The 17,527-nt window shown below is 40.0% G+C and overlaps 1 protein-coding gene across 13 annotated transcripts in view; it reads left to right on the top strand.

Moving 5' to 3' along the window:
- KLF12 (KLF transcription factor 12) overlaps positions 1-17,022 on the top strand; it is a 249,685-nt gene extending 232,663 nt beyond the window's left edge. For all 13 annotated transcript variants that reach the window (XM_069802557.1, XM_069802564.1, XM_069802555.1 and 10 more), the window contains one exon: positions 7,768-17,022. Coding sequence is in view for 11 of the 13 variants with exons in the window: in XM_069802555.1 (XP_069658656.1) it covers positions 7,768-7,949 (182 nt within the window). In the remaining 2 variants the exon portion in view is untranslated. The remainder of the gene's footprint in view (positions 1-7,767) is intronic.
- Positions 17,023-17,527: the final 505 nt, after the last annotated feature.

The raw sequence follows: 17,527 nt of genomic DNA on the forward strand, positions 1-17,527 counted from the left end.
TAATGGATTTGCCTTCTTAAAATTATGGAGAATTGAATTTTGTGAGTCTGGTCACAGAGGCTTTTTTTGCTGGGATTTGTATTAAAATAGCAGCAAACTGAGGCAGCTGTATACCTAGAGGGGCATGTGGGACAACAGCAGAAGAAGGAAAGAAATAAGGTTGCTGAACTAGTACTGGTCTTGCAGAGGGAGTGAGAAGAAGGGCCAGGATGGCAAACAGGACCCAAGCTCAGCAGTGCAGTGAAATGAAAAGATACTTGTGTGTTGTGATGTGGGAAAAGGACTCATGCCTGAATTATCAGAAGTGGAGCTTGTAAATAATTGGTTCAAGAGCTGCCAAAAGTGTCTCTTGTTTAGAGTGGAGTTTTATTTTTGAATCGAAGAAATAGCTTTGTTCCCAGTTTTCACATGAAGAAACCACGTCCCTGTGCTTTGCCTAAGTCAGGCTGAGAACAAGGAATAAAAAACCTGAATTTCAAGACATGTCACAGGCAGCACAGTATGTTCCTGTTCTGCTCATAGAAATTGTTTTCCCAGACTTGCTCAACTGATAAAAAACTTTAATCTCTTCTCAGAAAGATACTTTATTTGCATATTTTGACAATACTGAAACACAGAATTCAAATTCACTATGTTTACCAGAGATCTAGTGAATCAGTAACTTGGAAACAAAGTTCCCAAATGACCTTTAGAAAGACATCTAAATAATTGAATTGGATTTTTGCATCAAAATTATTGAAAATATTTCAAACTTTTAAAGGGATGAAACTGAGATCTAGCAGTTTCATTACGGAAATTAAGTAAGGTGTGCCTAATATGTGAGTCATAGCATTGCTCTTCACTTTCTCTACAGTTTTGGGAAGGTTGCTGATGCTTGCTGTGTTGGTTTTCCTACCTGCAGAATGGACATGATATTTGTTAGAGAGTGCTATTACAAAGACAGATTTTTATGAAGGATTAAATATAAAAAAAAAGCTTTATAAGGCACTTTGAAGTTGCAAAGTGCTTTATAAGTGCTCTGATGTTTTTTCATTAAAAAATTATACTAATAAAAATATCACAAAAAACATAAGAGTTGTCATTTTTCCCTTTCCCCTGTGTCTAAAAGCTAAGCTGCCCTCTTCCTCTGGGACTACCTAAGGATGCTCATTATCAGATAGTGTTTTTGCTGTAAAAAGATTCTTTTATGCCTGAAAGTGCTTATTTTTAGTAGAAATGTAAAATCTAATTAGCCATCATTTGTGGTTTTCAATTTATGATTTCCTCTTCCAGAGTCCTATCAGTATGGGTGCAGTGTGACTGCCCCATATGTTTCAGAACGATTCTGGTGTTTACACGGGAGCTGAAACCAGCTGACATAAATATACCTTATATATATTGCATAATATGCTGTAGCAGAAACCAAACCAGGAATCACCAGGAGATGTCCTCAACCCTGCAAAGCTGCAGATCGGTTGACTGTGACTAGAAAATTTAACATCATCAAACATAGGCAGAGGCATGCTTGCTGGAGTTTTTTATTTTCTTTTGACTTGTTATGGGATAAATCCTTAGGACCTGACTCTGGTTTTATGTAGGCAATACTCCTCCAAGAGTAATGGCAGTAGAAACTGAGTGTATAAAGATGTGGCTGTAGACAGCAGGGCTGGGCAGGTGCCACCTATTAAACTGTGCAGGTTTGACTCAAACCCATTGTATTTTGTGAATGGAGTGAGGAACGGCATTTCCCACCCTCCCAGTCTGGAGACACTACACAAACCTTTAAACCAAGTTTCGTTTCCAAGTGCTTTTCTTTGTCCTTCTCAAAAGTAGAGTTTCAGCATGTGGCTCTTTCACAGGGTGATGAAAGCTTCAATACAGAAAAATCTGACTAGATGGTTAAGCCTGTAGCCCTGAACAGTCCCTTATGTTTATTTTCTAGTTGACTCTTGTTTGGAATAAAAATGTTACCAGTGTTTCAAAATGCTGAGTACCATGGCAGGAAGGGGCTACGGAGAAGTGATGTAATAACTTGGAGTCATAATGACAATTCCATGTGCAGAAAAATTGGGTAGATGGGAATGTCTGAAGAGGACACAAATAAGAAGGGACATGGCACTCACCTGTTATACCAGAGAGAGAGGTGAGTTTATGCCAGAGAAAGAAATCATGTAGAACTTGATCACTGACATGTTTTCTGTCCTGGTAGTAGTGTTACCTCATCATTACTTAATGACATGGTTGCCAAGAGCCTGCTAAACTGATGAATAAATGAAGCTTAAATAATACACAAATGAAAGGAACTGCAAGTGCACAGGGAGTACATAGGGCATCTGCAATTGCAGTAACTAAAGTTCCTTGCCTAGGGAACATAAGCCTGGCTCTGTTTCCTGGAGCTCCAGAGCAGTTTCCCCACTGGCAGAATAACCCGTAACTATTTACATGGTGGTTTTGTGGTGCCTGTCTTTCAAGCATCTGGCATCAAATACCATGATACCAGCTAGTTGATGGGCAGAGGATAACTGCCGAGGAACGTACTGCATGGGAAATTCTGCCCACGGTAGAACAGACCCTGGTCCCTTCATTTGTTATATGGCATGGTCTCCTGCTGGTACCTACATAGGGCTTTTTTTAAGGAATATGTGAATGTCATCGGGTTGTAAAGTAGAAGTTTGAGAGAGATTTATTTCTTTGGGTGAATGATCTGCTGGATGTTAGAGTCCATGAATAAGAATATGGGAAGACAGAAGACAGATGTTGGGTTGTGGGGAGGGTGGAAGATTTTGGAAGGATCGGCTGAACAGTGGTCATTATTCAGTATTATGAATTCATTATTTGCTTGAGTTTAGGGAGATTTAATGAGTAACCATTGTAACTGTGTTCTTAAGTGAGAGGAGTCATGGTAGGGTAGGAAAAATAACATAGTAAAAGTAATTAAACTAATTTAGATTGTGGCATCTGGACTACAAAAGGCAAGGATTTGGAGGGCTTTTAGAAATAGAAGTTTTGTTAATAGAAGATTAAAAAAATGACTGGTTGCATTTGGGGCGTTGAGTCATACCTTTAAAACTTCATAATTAACTTCCCCAAACAATAGAAAATACTCATTTTCTGCAGGGAACTGTCCAGAAGAACTTTTTCATGCTCCAGGGTCCCACTTGATCCATGTAAATGCCTGTCATGGTATACTGTTCAGTATCGATGTATTGCAAGACTAAGCTGCAGAATAGCATGAGAATACAATTTCTCTGTGGTTTGGGATCTTTTTGTCAGGTTTCGGGGCAAAACAATAGAGCTCTCAAAGACAGGTGCGGAAGTAGAGGGTCAGCTCCCATGAAAACGTTCACAGCTTCAGGCATTTATTTTTAAATGGGTAGCTTCTTTAACTCTAAAACTTTACAGATTCAGAAGATTGAACTAACAGGGTTTTATCTTTTTCCAGTGTTCTCTTTCTCCTTGTGTTAATTGCCACAGGTTCTTAGTCTCTTTCTGCAGCTCTTTCTACTACCGTTTTCCAAAAACTGTCCACTGTTTTGTCTTCTCCTTCATTCCTATGTTTCCACTACCCTGGGCAAGACTCACACTGCCTGCTTTTGCTCCTTAGAGCTGAATGAGAATTTGAGTGTCTGGGTGCGTGACAGTAACTCTTTCTCCAGTGGCTGCCGAGCCATCGAAGGAGCCGAAATATGCCCACATGTTGAACCTGAGAGTTTCTTAGACACTTAAGCTCAAGTGCTCACACAGAGGCAGAAGTGTCTGAGGGAAAATGGTTGAGTATTTGACTTCAACTCTACTGCAATCCAGCCATGAAGAGAATATAGGTATATAGAGAGATATTTATAAGCACTGGGGCTAGTTTCTTCCAATTAACAAACTAGTTTTGTCCACCTCCTCACTCACCGCTTTCTGAGTTCCCCTGCTGAGGTCTAGCTTCTCTCTGTTGATTGTACTGAGAATTTCAGCTATGAGTGCTCAAGCTCATCAGCCAAAGCTGGTGTGTGATACCTGATGCCAGCTTCCCATCCTCTAGCAATTCTGCTCCTGCTGGTCCTTTCTCCATCCTTTGAGCTCCTGGATCTTCTGGGTTTTACAAACTCAGTGGTCAGTCTTCATGTCTGGCACATAACCAAACAAAAGGTTGAGAGTTAGTATAGTATTGCCTATGAAGAAATTTGTTTTCTAGCACCTGTCCATCCACAGATAATGTAGGTGTTTAACAGAACAGTAATATTATTCTTCTTCCCCTAAAAATTAGGTCTGCGTAAAATGTTGTTGATTAATCTTAATGAAAAATCATATCTTTCACAGTTTTCTTTACAGTGGCTTTTGTAAGGTACATATGAGTGAATGTTTCCTTCTTATGCTATATGCATATATTTAATTGAAAATAATGAAAGGTCTTCTTAGGTTGAGCTTGTAAGAGTGATTTTCCTTCAGTGGTGTAAATAGTTTGCGAGGAATGTGGTTAGTCCTGTCTCCTTCATATAGCTGAGGCTGGGTAAGCAGGACTCATTGAGGAGGAAGGCTGGAAGCAACACCTGGGAACTCCATCTGACTGACCTGCACTCACGTCCTTCCATCAGCTGACTTTCGTTTCTTACCCGAAGTAATACTGTTTTAATAGACAAACTATTTCTGGTATTTCTCTTTCACCAACCATCCCTTCCTGCACTGGGTTCTCCATTTGTCTTCTACCAAGGGAAAGAAGATCTGGGATTTCCTGTACCAAAGAGGCAGTTGCAGGGGAAGGATCTCATGAATATCTTTAATATCTTTAATATCTTTATCAATGATCTTGACGAGGGGGTCAAGTGCACCCTTAGTAAGTTTGCAGACGACACCAAGTTAGGCAGGAGTGTTGATCTGCTTGGGCGTAGGAAGACTTTACAGAGGCATATGGACAGGCTGGATCGATGGGCTGAGGCCAATTGTATGAAGTTCGACAAGGCCAAGTGCCGGGTCCTGCACTTGGGTCACAACAACCCCACACAACGCTACAGGCTTGGGGAAGAGTGGCTGGAAAGCTGCCTGTCAGAAAAGGTCCTGGGGGTGTTGGTCAACAGCCGGCTGAATATGAGCCGGCAGTGTGTCCAGGTGGCCAAGAAGGCTAATAACATCCTGGCTTGTATCAGAAGTAGTGTGGCCAGCAGGACTAGAGAAGTGATTGTCCCCCTGTACTCGGCACTGGTGAGGCCACACTTCGAACACTGTGTTCAGTTTTGGGCCTCTCACTACAAGGAAGACATTGAGGTGCTGGAGCATGTCCAGAGAAGGGCAATGAAGCTGGTGAGGGGTGTAGAGCACATGTCTTATGAGGAGCGGCTGAGGGAACTGGGGTTGTTTAGTCTGGAGAAAAGGAGGCTGAGGGGAGACCTTATTGCTCTCTACAACTACCTGAAAGGATGTTGTAGCGAGGTGGGTGTCAATCTCTTTTCCCTAGTAACAAGTGATAGGACAAGAGGAAATGGCCTCAAGTTGCACCAGGGAGGTTTAGATTGGATATTGGGAAGAATTTCTTCATGGAAAGGGTTATCAAGCATTGGAACAGGCTGCCCAGGGAAGTGGTTGAGTCACCATCCCTGGAGGTATTTAAAAGACATGTAGATGTGGTGCTTAGGGACATGGTTTAGTGGTGGACTTGGCAGTGCTAGGTTAACAGTTGGACTTGATCTTAATGGTCTTTTCCAACCTAAATGATTCTGTGATTCTATGTGGTAGGAGAGACTTAGAATTTCAGATGCTTTTAAATAAGAATCCAAAGCTTAAGAAATATCCTCACGCTTTGCTCTGGAAGTCTCTGTGATCAAAGAAACCAACCAGGGCAATATCTGGAGTCTAAACAAAGAGAGTTTAAAAGTACATTGAGGATGGACAGGGCAATGCTCCACTTGGAAAATGTTGATGCGGTGTGATGAGACCGTTAGGATAGACCTGCCAAGTTGGATGGAGGTACTGCTATATTTGTACAGTGCTCCGCACCAGCTGTTTGTGGCAAGGGTATGTATGTAAGAAAGTTCGGTGGCGAATCTGAGCACATTTTGTAGCACTGTGTCATTGGCAAGAGCATGCAACCCACCATCTGCCATGTAGCTCGTGCCCGTCCAGCTCACAGCAGCTGCCGGATTCCAGGCGCGCAATGCTGCGGCCACCCAGGGGCAATGAACACTATTTGGTGCTTTGTGCTTGGCTGAGGACTATAAAATTATCTAGGCTAAGTTGCTGCTGGTGCAGCTATGGGCTGTGGTCACCTCAGAGCCTGGATTGCTGGGTTTTCCTCGCAACAACTGTTTCCCACCCCCGTCTGACATCAAAACTGCAGCACAGCCCAGATGGTGCACAGAAGGTACCAACCCAAGGAGCTCAAATGTTGCTGACAACCCTGCTGACATGCCTGTACAGCATCCGATTTCCTTACAGAGGCACCCATGACCATTTCAGCTGGACTTTTCAGGGCTGTTTGAACTTTGTGATGATATTCTTACTTGGGAGTTTTCTTTTGAAACTGAGGGCTCTCAGCAAAGCATTTATTGACTTTTGAAGAGATGCATGGAGGGAGGTGCTGCCTATGACAAAGCAAGTGTTGCGTCACTGGTTCATGTAATTGAAATAGTTTCTTGCAAGCTGCTCGTGATTCATAAGAGATAATAAATAACTGAGGAATTACTGTGCCTGATGAAGGAAACAGTTGTTGCAGATGCTCTTTTGTTGTCCTGGTTGTGATTAACTGGTTTCAGAAGGGGAGGTAAAAAATCATTTTTGACACACCAAAGGAAGATACATACAGACCTCACACAGTTTCCCTTCCTCAGTTTTGGTGCATGCTCGACTGTGGGATCAAGGTAATTGCCAAGAGCATTTAACATGTAGACTTTGAGGGCTGGTGATAAAAATCACAAATAAGTATAGCCTACAAACATGGCAAAAATGGGGTTTTATAACAGTTTGCTTTATGAAAGCACAAAATCCAGTTTTGCTGTATTAATCTTCTCCTCTGGCATGATACGACACAGAACGTGGGGTAAGCATCATGCTTACCTTTAAATAAAAAGCAGAGAGTGAGATTTTCCAAAAATCTACACTTAGCCCAAATCTGATCTCATTGAAGTAAACGGGTATTTATCAACAGTGTTGTGCAAGTCCCATGGCTGAGTACATTTAGAAATTGTACACTGCTCCTGGTAACATCTTTCACACAAAATTAATTTTACAGAAAGCAAGTACAATAAATAAAGAGGACGTTTTGCAGATTGAATTTTTATGTCTAATTGGGAAATCGTAGTTCAGTTTTACCAGCTTGCTAAGAAGTGTCCTGCACTGTTATTTACACAAATAATGAGAAGCCTTCATAAACTTCATAAAAATAATTGGAAGTCTCTGACAGCCTGTGATAGATTGCTGAAATATTGGGTAATCTGGTCATTTTGGGAGAAAGTGTAGCCTGACAAGATGAGGGTAGCAAACTTGTACGGTAGTCATGAGAATAATTACACAGCCCTTTGTCTTGATGTTAATCCCTGCATCACCCCTGCAAGGTAGGATCTATATTGTTGCCTTAATCCTGTTGATTTTCTTAGTCATGTGAATGCCACAGGAATGATAAATCTAAAGACCCTTTCCTTATATTCAGCAGATTCGGTACCTCCTAATTGTGTAATTTGGCCTAAAGCAACCCCTAGGCAGTGGGTGTTCATGGGAAGTGTGCAGAGGGGGTTGCGGGGATTAAGAGCAACAAGGGGAAAGTCATCACCTGTTTTTCCCCCCTTCCCCTCTTTCTTTTGTCTCTCCCAGGAGAAAAACCCTACAAATGTACCTGGGAAGGCTGCACCTGGAAGTTTGCTCGCTCCGACGAACTGACGAGGCATTACCGCAAGCACACGGGAGTGAAGCCATTCAAGTGTGCAGACTGTGACCGCAGCTTTTCCCGCTCAGATCACTTGGCGCTCCACCGCCGCAGGCACATGCTGGTTTGAGAAACGCTACCTGTTCCAGCCGAGTTTAAGAGCTGGGTCTCTTAACTACCCGGAGTGAATTCAGCAGGGCTGAATCCCCCTCTACAGTGTTAACAGGCAGGGCTTTCCCTGATGTCTGTAACAAAAAATAATAACAAATTTTAAAAAAAAAAGCAGGAAAAGAAGTGCCACTCTTCTCCTCGCCATCTGAAGTTAACCCCGTCTGCCCCTCAGCATGGCTACCCCCTGAAAGTGTCATCACAATCACCTGGGAAATAGCAGCCGAAATGCTACAGGAATGGGCATTATTTTACATGCTGCATCCTTTGACAAAAAATGTTTATAGCTTGTATGTTTTCTCAGCTGTCGGACATTTTGTTCCTGAAAAATCACTGCTGATTGGAGGATTAGATATCACAAACCGATGATGATGATGATGATGACGATGATGATGATGATGATGATGATGATGATGTTGTTGAGAGCAAGACCGCTAGACCTTTATTATCCCATCTTTCCCCCTTGATTTGAATACCATCTGGCCGGTGTCAGCATTACGCCCGAGCTGTGCTACAGACAAGCTGCGTATGAGTAGGCAAGAAGATTCTGCTGGAGAGGTCCCGCTGTCGGAGCTGAAGGGTCGCTTGAGCAGACTTTTGCAATAACAATGGTGGCATTTTAATATTGTACCACAATTTGTCATTATGCCCTAGAGGACACCAGCCATTTAACCTTTTTCTTTTATCTTTTTTTTTTCCTTTCTTTTGTTTTGTTGTTGTTGTTGTTGAGTCTGTAAAATAAACAAGGGGCAGCAGCATCTCTGCTGAAAGTACAATATTAAGTATCTGTATTTTACCATGGACTTATTTAGAACCGTTTTCTGATTTGTATAGAAAGAGCGCATCTAAAAACTAGTACCCCATTCTCAATGTGCAGTTTTCTTTCATGCAGTTATCCTCTTCCCCACAACCGTTATTTGAACACAAGGAAATAGTCAGATCTTATACTTGCTGGTACCAAGGTTAGTGGTATAGCCATTCATGAAATGGTATTGAATGTACCAACAAAACAAAACAGAGAAGAAACAGCTGCATCTCTTGCAGAGAAAAAGCAATAATGAGTAAAATGGCTCTCGGGACAATAATTTACTCCACACCAACAGAAGCGGGGTGAGGGGGTGTACTGTAGAAATGGCACGTAAGATCATTTAAGTTAATCTTTCTGATGGTTTCACTGACCTGCTAGGTACCACAAGTAAGTATTTTAATTTCCTTCAACATAATACTTGTGTCTGGAAAGCAAGAAGGATAAAGGAAAGAGCTGATTGTTGAGGAGTCAGTGGATGAACCGTAAGTAGGAAGGAGAGATGTTTCTGCAGTGGTGCTCTGCAAGACATTAGGTTTCTCCCTGGGAGTTAGGGAATAACAAGATCTTGCCAGCTGTCTAGTATGATATAAATGGCCCTTTATATGGGTACCAGTGGCTGCCTCTGCTGGGATTTTCAATCCAAGCCTTTTCAGATTAAATAAAAGGAAATTCTTGATCATTCCCATACAGCCCTATAATTGTGAACCAATTTGTATTAATTGAATTATGTAGGAGAGAGAGAAACTCTTAGTCATCAGTTGTTCATGCAAACGGGATAGTGTTTTTCTATTTCTTTCCTCATAAGGATCTGCCTATTCAGCTAAATTTGACAAAGAGGAGGCTTGGCAAGATTTTTTAAGTGTTGAGATTTTTATAGCTTAGAGATGAAAGATGTATCCATAAAGGTCTTTTGCAATGCATTTAATTATGAATATTTGGTTTCAGGAATTGCAGAGATTAAACTTGAGATGCCACTTGTTCATTTTTAAATGTTAGACCAGTCTGAATTAATTTTTGATTCCTGAAGTAACCATAGTAATGTTAGGGGGATTCTGAAATTGAGGTAATCTTTAAGAAAAACCGGAACAGAGTACCCATACAGATACTGAAAGCAATTACAGTTAATTGAGGATTAATATGACTGGGATAATATGTTATAACAACATTCACAGGCCCCAGAGTTTGACAGTCTTTAAATACGTTCTTAATATTCCCCAGTACCGGATAGTTTATCAGCTCTCTGAAAGAAGAACTTCAATACTGTTACAGCTCAGGCTCCCCTCTGCCGAGTGGTCAGCAGAGAAACCCAAGACAAATTACTCACAGACAATTGTGGGAAAAATGCTTCATATCAGTTCCCATTGACCGCATTGGTAATCAACTTCTACCAAATTCGGCAACATTTTAGTATTCGGCTCCAAATCAGGAATGAAGCAGAGGCGCTAAGTGTCTGTGCAAAGCCTCAGAAGGCTGTGACAGATCAGGGCTTCTGGATAGGCCATGAGGCATGGTGGGGCAACAGAACTGGGTCTTTACCAGCAGCGTTACTGCCATTGGTTTCAAAAACTGGTTGTCAGTGTTGTGCGTGACATGGTTCATGGATTACGTCTGAGGTCTGTCTTTTATGTACTTCAATATTGTCCCCTTAAATGGATCTGTCATTCTCAGCATTTAGGGAAAGAAGTCAGGTCAGGTAGAAGTCAATTGACAAAATTATTTTCCTGCCCAAGAACTTTTTACCAACTAATTACTCAAATAGCAGTAATTCAGTTGAAGAACTGATGGCATACAGAATTCCTTTCAGAATGTCTAATTTTTTTCTCCCATAGAAAATGAAGTTTATTTGACCAGAAACTCTTAAGGCCATTCTGTTAGCATACAAGAGGAACGGTGAGAGAGATCATCTCTAATGTTATTCACAAAGGCAGGGTATAACTGGGAGAGACAAGTGTCCTCTTTAGGCTTCCCCTCTAGTTAATGAAGAGAGAAAAACTCCTCTGAGAGAACTTGAGAGGCCTTAAATTTCAGCATTCAGCTCTGAACTGCCTGAGGAGGAGCATATGTATCACAGACCCTGGGGAAGCTCATCTCTTGAGGCCGAGGTTGGTCTGTGTGAATCCCTTGTCCTTCAGCTTTTCCTACTTTATGCATAGGAAACACTGCAACAGAAGGAGGGTCTGGTTTTATTCAAGGAACCCCAAAGTGATACAGGGTTAAAGCAGCACTCACGCCCAGGGACACAGGCACAGAGCGTGTCAGTGGTAACAGAATGAAGCCAAAAGGTAAAGGAGTATACGCTAAGTTTTCTTATTTCACAGGCAGGAGGTGTATCCTCAACCTTTCCAGCACACGTGGAAGGGCTTTTCGTGCTACTGTTACCTCCAGACAACTTACACAACCAGCAGTAGTCTGCCACTGGTTCTTGGCAAGTTTCTTATTCATATCAGCACCTGCAGGCTTTGACCCCAAATACTCGGTGAGGTTCTTTTCTGGTTTGTTTTCCCCTTCAGAAGTATTTTAAGAGAAGTTACTCTGCGCGAGGGGGGTGTTTGGATGTGGAGTTGATGTCCCCCAGATTCCCAGGGTGTCCTTCCCTCAGTGGCTGCCGTTCACACCCACCAAACTTCTGTGCTTGTGCAAGGACTAAGGGCGATTGCACCATGGTAGTTTCCTCAGAAATCCTGGTATCCCACCACAGGTCCATGACATTTCACAACCGTGGTAAAGGCTTACATCATATGTAGTGTGCAGAAGTACCAGATCTCACCTTGACACAACACAGTAGATCCATCTAAATTGAGCAGTTGGGAGAGACAAATACACAGTGTCCCATTATTTCAGAAAGACAGAGATTTATGCTTTTAAGTGTGAGTAAAGGATAGGTAATCTCCACCTTGCCCATTACAGCTTGCAAGGGAAACTATGCCACAAAGTGTCAGATTTCATATATTTTCAAAAGGATTCAATGGATTTGTCAGGAAATCTCAGTAGCCAGCATTATAGGAAAACGTAACAAGCAAGCAGCTTTGATACAGAACTTTTTAAATTTTAAATTGTTATTTTTTCAGCACCTGTTTTATTCAGCACTGTAAAATTGGCTCATTGCAACAGCAGTTTATACTTGGGGATGAAGATGCAGTATTCCTTATTCTCTATCATGCTTACACAATTAATTAAATAGATTTAGACTCACTTGTATATATGATTATTTGCTGGAGTAATGTATAACAAAATTAACAGTGTTGAAAATTACATCAGTGATGTTGATGTTTGGGGTAAACTCACAGTGCAGAGCATGGACAAATAGCTGGACAACCTTTCTCCCCTTTAATAATGGGAATAACAGTGATCATAAGTCTCGTTTTCCATTAGCCACATTGAAAATGTATTCTAGTTGCCATTTATAAATTTATCTTCTGATAATAAATGCTGTTTAATGGAAAAAATCTCTTTCTCCTTTATTGAAGGTGGGTACCTCAAAATCAGAGTAAGTTTTGCTATTAATATCTCGCTTATTTTTTTAGTTTTAACTTTGGTTTGGAAAGGTCAGTGTGTGAAACTGCATCTTCCACAGCAAACAAGTCTTAAGATCTTTCAGTAAATCCGCCCTACTCCCGCAGGCTCATCTCTACACTCATGCCTATAAACCCCAGCACTTCCACGTGCCTCCATCCATGTGCAGGTAATAAACAAGTTTATTAAAAAAAACAAAAAAATCACAAAAGGAAGAATCGGAAATAAATACTGTAAAGGACAATACTACCTTCTTAAGAAACCAGCTCATGTTATTGTATTATGCCTTTGCCTGTGATTTATAACTGGAGAAGTGCACAAAGAAATTCAAAGATTGTTATATTTCACAGTTCCACTAGCGTAACAGTTGCTGTGTAATGTATGCTTATGAAGTCAAGCCCGTTGGTAGCTTGAAAAGGCTTAAATTCTGATCAATTTCTGCAGTAAATCAGGTTTTAGTACAAAAATGTAACTATAAGGATACTGCATCTTTAGAAATCAAAATACCTTGGAAGTCTTTTACTATACTTGTAACAGTTTAAATATTCTGTAATATATGTGATAGTGGAAAAGTATTTTCAAACTCACAATTTTACATGGGGTGTAAATAGGTTAAATGAATACAATTTTTAAAAAACATTAGTTTTCATCAGGAAAACTGGTAAGATAATGCCTTGCAAAGCTTAAACACAAAAAAGAAGTAAATTGTTCTGGTTTGTCAGAGCATGTTTTCTCTGCAAAATGGAGTGGCCACTTCTTTGCTGTTTCGCAGATGGCGTGCGATATAGCGAAGTCATACTGAGTCCTTCAATGTCGAGTAAGTCAACACTCAGAATGTCTTTGACTGAATAAAGGAAAAAAACCACTTAAAATGAAAACCATATGAAAGGTTTTGGGTTTTTTGTGTTGTTTTTTTTCCTTCTGGCATTTTACAGTGAACTGCAGATACAGTAACGGCAAACTCTCATTTGATTTTATTACTTCTTGTATTTCCCTGACTACAATGCATCTTGAATAAAGGTTGCGGAGCTGAAATAGGCAGCTGCTCTTTGCTGATTCCAGGGGAGTTTAGTCTTCTAGGTGCAGTAGCATGTCAACTAAATCAATTGTAGCAAGACGGTTGTGACATTTAAAATGCACATACACTTCAGCAAGATAGCCTAAAATCTATTTTAAAAGATGAAACAGAAACTGAAAGTGCCTGTAATTAGAACTGATGGGATGTTCCTATACTTTTACACAGCAATAACTTACAGGATTCTGTTAACAAATAAGGTGAAAATGAAATTTTACTTGGAGAACAATAATGCAGCACAGAAACAAACACAAAGTGCCATTTGTATTTTCACATGTTGAGATATTGTGTTAGACTTTAAGTTATTTTCTCAGGTAACATCTGTCATATACTTGTAAGAAGAAAGTTAATCTTAGTTTACGAATGACTCATATCCATATCGATTCTCAGTAGGTGTGAATGGAGGTCATTGTCAAGCAGTGTTTTAGGGGATTTCTTCCTAATTTATGTCTGATGTGCCCATGTATCCAGGGTATTCTCTAGTGAAATAATCCAAAAACCAGCAATAAGCCCAATGGAGCTTTTTTAGGGTATATGGTAGAATGGGGATTCTCATGAAAAGTCCTCTGCATCAAACTCTGGAAACACAGAGTTCACCTTATGTCTCCATTCAATTTGTCATGTAATGCTCATAGTGTTTCATATCATCTTAGAACTGGTTGACTTCAGGAGTGGACAAAATATGTCACTTACTTTTCTTTCTTTTGGGGACAAATGAGTGAAAAATTGGGGACTGTCAGTCTAGAGACTATTTGAATAGCAAACAAGAAGTTGATACTCCTAAAATGGAGTAAGGAGATTTTTATATTGAGTGGCCTGAATATTTGCATCAATAGACTAATTGATCTTACAAGAAAATGGCCAGCTGTGACTTTCCCACTCTTTTTTTCTCAATTACTATTTTTTTTAATTTGGTAGGTTTCTGTAAAAAAAAAAAAAAAACAAACAACTAACTACTGCTAATGGATTCTTAAAATAGCAGGGTAATGCCATCCCTCATGCTTCTTCTGTTTCTAAAAATGAATTTATTGGAGATCAAAATGTAACTGGTTGTTGTAATACCTTTGCCAAAGAAGATTGCTTTCCATCCTCTAAATTTGTACCTCTCATTTATCCAGGCAGAATTTTGTATTTGAAAAATTCCACATTTTGCCTAGACTTTTGCTGCCATTGGTGGGTTGCTGCTGGAGTGGGAGGACGGGTGTTTGGTTTTTATTCACTGAGGCAGGCTGGGTGTGCACGAAGATGCTCATAAACAGAAGAAAGTGCAGGTGCAAAAAAAAAAAAGCGCATGGACTCACATGTAAAACTAGACATTTATGCACATTGGTTAATCATGTGAGAAGACCGCTAGTTTAGTAACAACTTATTTTTAAATGTTAGCCACCGGTGGATATAATCCCATCAGAACACACATATACTCACTCTGTCATCCTGAGAGTAATCCAGATATTAAGCACGTAAAAGAACACAATTCATGCTGGGGATCTTAGGAGGGCATCAGAATGTGTCATCAGAAGGACAAAGGAAACATTAGTTTCCTACCTCGTACCTGAGCCATTGTTGGAGAGGAGGGTTTGCTTCTTTGTTCTGGAGCAGCAACACTACGAGGAGGCACCCTTAGAAACTTGCAGTGTTGAGAGGTTTGGCTGACTCCAGCCCTATGTGTGTTAGTTCTTGCATGGGAAAGGGTACCTTGTCTTCACGATCCCAAAATGAGCGAGGCTTTTTTTCCTTCATTCTGGAAAACGGAACAGAGAGTTGGGGTTTTCTCAATTTTATTGATTCGCCCGCATACTTCTCTAGCAGCTTGTGCTTACTGACTTTAAATTGTGAAATAAACTGAGTTGCCCTTGTGGTAATTTTTAGATTATTCAGTACACAGGTGTTCAGTCCTCCAGGGAAGCAAAACTGGGCATGTGAATTTTAGCTATTATGAAAAGAATAGAAAAGATTATTTGACATCCTATTGTCCATATGTGTGACCTGCAACATCTTCCTCAGTTCAGTATCAAAAGTTTCAGTGAGCCAAGATGCTGTTAGTTAAAAAGAAGAGGTGAATGGTGGTTCACACATTGACTTGCTAAACCTTGCTCCATGCTGTGACCTCTGCATTTAAAAAACAATAGTTCAGTGTCTGGTAGGGGACCACAGGTGATGGCTTTGATGGATCGCCTTAAGCATGAACCATGAAATACAGCAGTAGGTTCAGATATTGCTTTTCTGCCTGTCCCTGCCTTTCTAGATGGAAAGAGCAAAGACAGTTTGAGCCATAGTGTTCAGGGCTGAACTAATCTTTTTCACAATTCAGAGCTCATGTTGTCATTTCTGGTTTCAAACTATTTTTCACTGCTACATTTGCATCTTATTTTTCATTTAAAAAAACCCCACGGTTTATTTCTTTCCTTATCACCCTACACACTGCTTCCTTGGTAATATAAGAAGTTCTCCGCTGAACACCTACACAGTATGGTCTCTTGACCTGCTGTCTCTCCCTAAAAAGTTGTATCTCCCATTTGCACTTGCAATAGAATATACACAGAGATAGTAGTGAATTACTTAAGTTTCATGCACCATCAGCCTTAAGACCTTCAACCCACACACACAGACACACGCATTCATGCGCTTCAAGTGAAAGAGAGATTTGGACACTGCTATCAACATGTGGGGTCAAAAATACCATTAAATTGGAAAGTTCTTTCAGCTGTGTTTAGGAAGAAACAACAATAATGAAAAATACCATTCTTGGCCAAGTCACTTATGGAAGAAGCAAATTCCCCTATGGCATTAGTTGAATGAAATCCTAAGGATGGGGTTGCATTTGGCCCCAAATTGTTCCTTCTAATAAGGTCATTATTATTGTATGTACCAATGAGTGTTTATTTGATCCTCCTGTGTAAAAATACAAAAACATCCCTCTAGTTTACAAAGTGATTTATTGGGGACTGAAGCTTCACAGCAATGGAATTAGTATGTATGGCACCTCAATCTTTTTCCTAGATAAGATGCAAAAGGGAGGGTCATTATCGGTAACCCCATAGAGATAATGTGAATAGAGGTCCTACAGTTAAAAGGAATAAAACCACCAGTGCTAGCGAGCGAACATAGTAGTTTCTTAAGTCTTTCTTTTGCCTTCTTTCAAAAGCTTTTAAATGCAAACATTACTTTTCTTCAAAAATAAAAGTAAACACCTGAAGATCTAATTTCCCAATAGTTTCCTCTGCATTTATATAGTATGTAGTGTTTAGGCAACACCTATGTTATAAGTTTATTAATATTATGTAAGTGTTGTTCTTGTATTTATGTATAGTGTATGTATTGTAAATATACTCAGAGCTTTTTTTCCTCTTACTGTAAAATGGTGATTTTTGCCCTATGATAATGTAAAGGGAGTCCCCTAATGAAATTCTGTCAGAGGATGATTATTCCACTCTATTCTCAAAGATTTAAATGAACAAGTGTTATCGTTTTTAATGGTGTCTCAGACATATTTTGTTGGTGCATTGCTTTTCTGTATTCAACTTTCCTATGAATTGAGCTGTGAATTGAAATAGAGTTTAAACCTTTAAATGTATGCATTTGTATAATTATCTGAATGGAGGCATGAAGGTTAAATAAAGCATTTTGTATGGAGCAAAACCCCTAATTATTACTGTGGATGACTCAAACCTTCTGGAATACCCAGTTATTAACTTTTTTAAATTAAACCTTTGTTAAAAAATCTTTTCTATAAACATATAGTGATTTTTTTAATGGAATGTTTGCTTAAGAAATGGATTTTACTTGCTTTTCTGATTTTTTAAAAGCCATCATATAGAGTAGACATTCTTTCTCCTTTCACAGTGTTTGTGCATCCGTGGCAAAGCTGGAACAAATAAAATAGCACTCAGCAGTATAAACAAAAATGTCCTGGGATGATATAAAAATATTTTGCATTACTATATAATCTGAGTTCCTTAAGTACTTTAAAATGGAGTTGTGTGTCTGTCTCTCTCTGCTGCTTTCCCTCTCCTTCCCCCGTGTGTAGGGAAGCTGGCACAGTTAGTGATGGTACCTGTGCAGCCAAGAGAGGATTCATTCACTGTGTGCCCATGAAGTAAAGGAGCAGCTACTGAAGGAGGTCAATGGTGCACTGGAAACATCA

The sequence above is a fragment of the Haliaeetus albicilla genome, chromosome 15, assembly GCF_947461875.1.
Source record: "Haliaeetus albicilla chromosome 15, bHalAlb1.1, whole genome shotgun sequence".
Taxonomy (NCBI): domain Eukaryota; kingdom Metazoa; phylum Chordata; class Aves; order Accipitriformes; family Accipitridae; genus Haliaeetus; species Haliaeetus albicilla.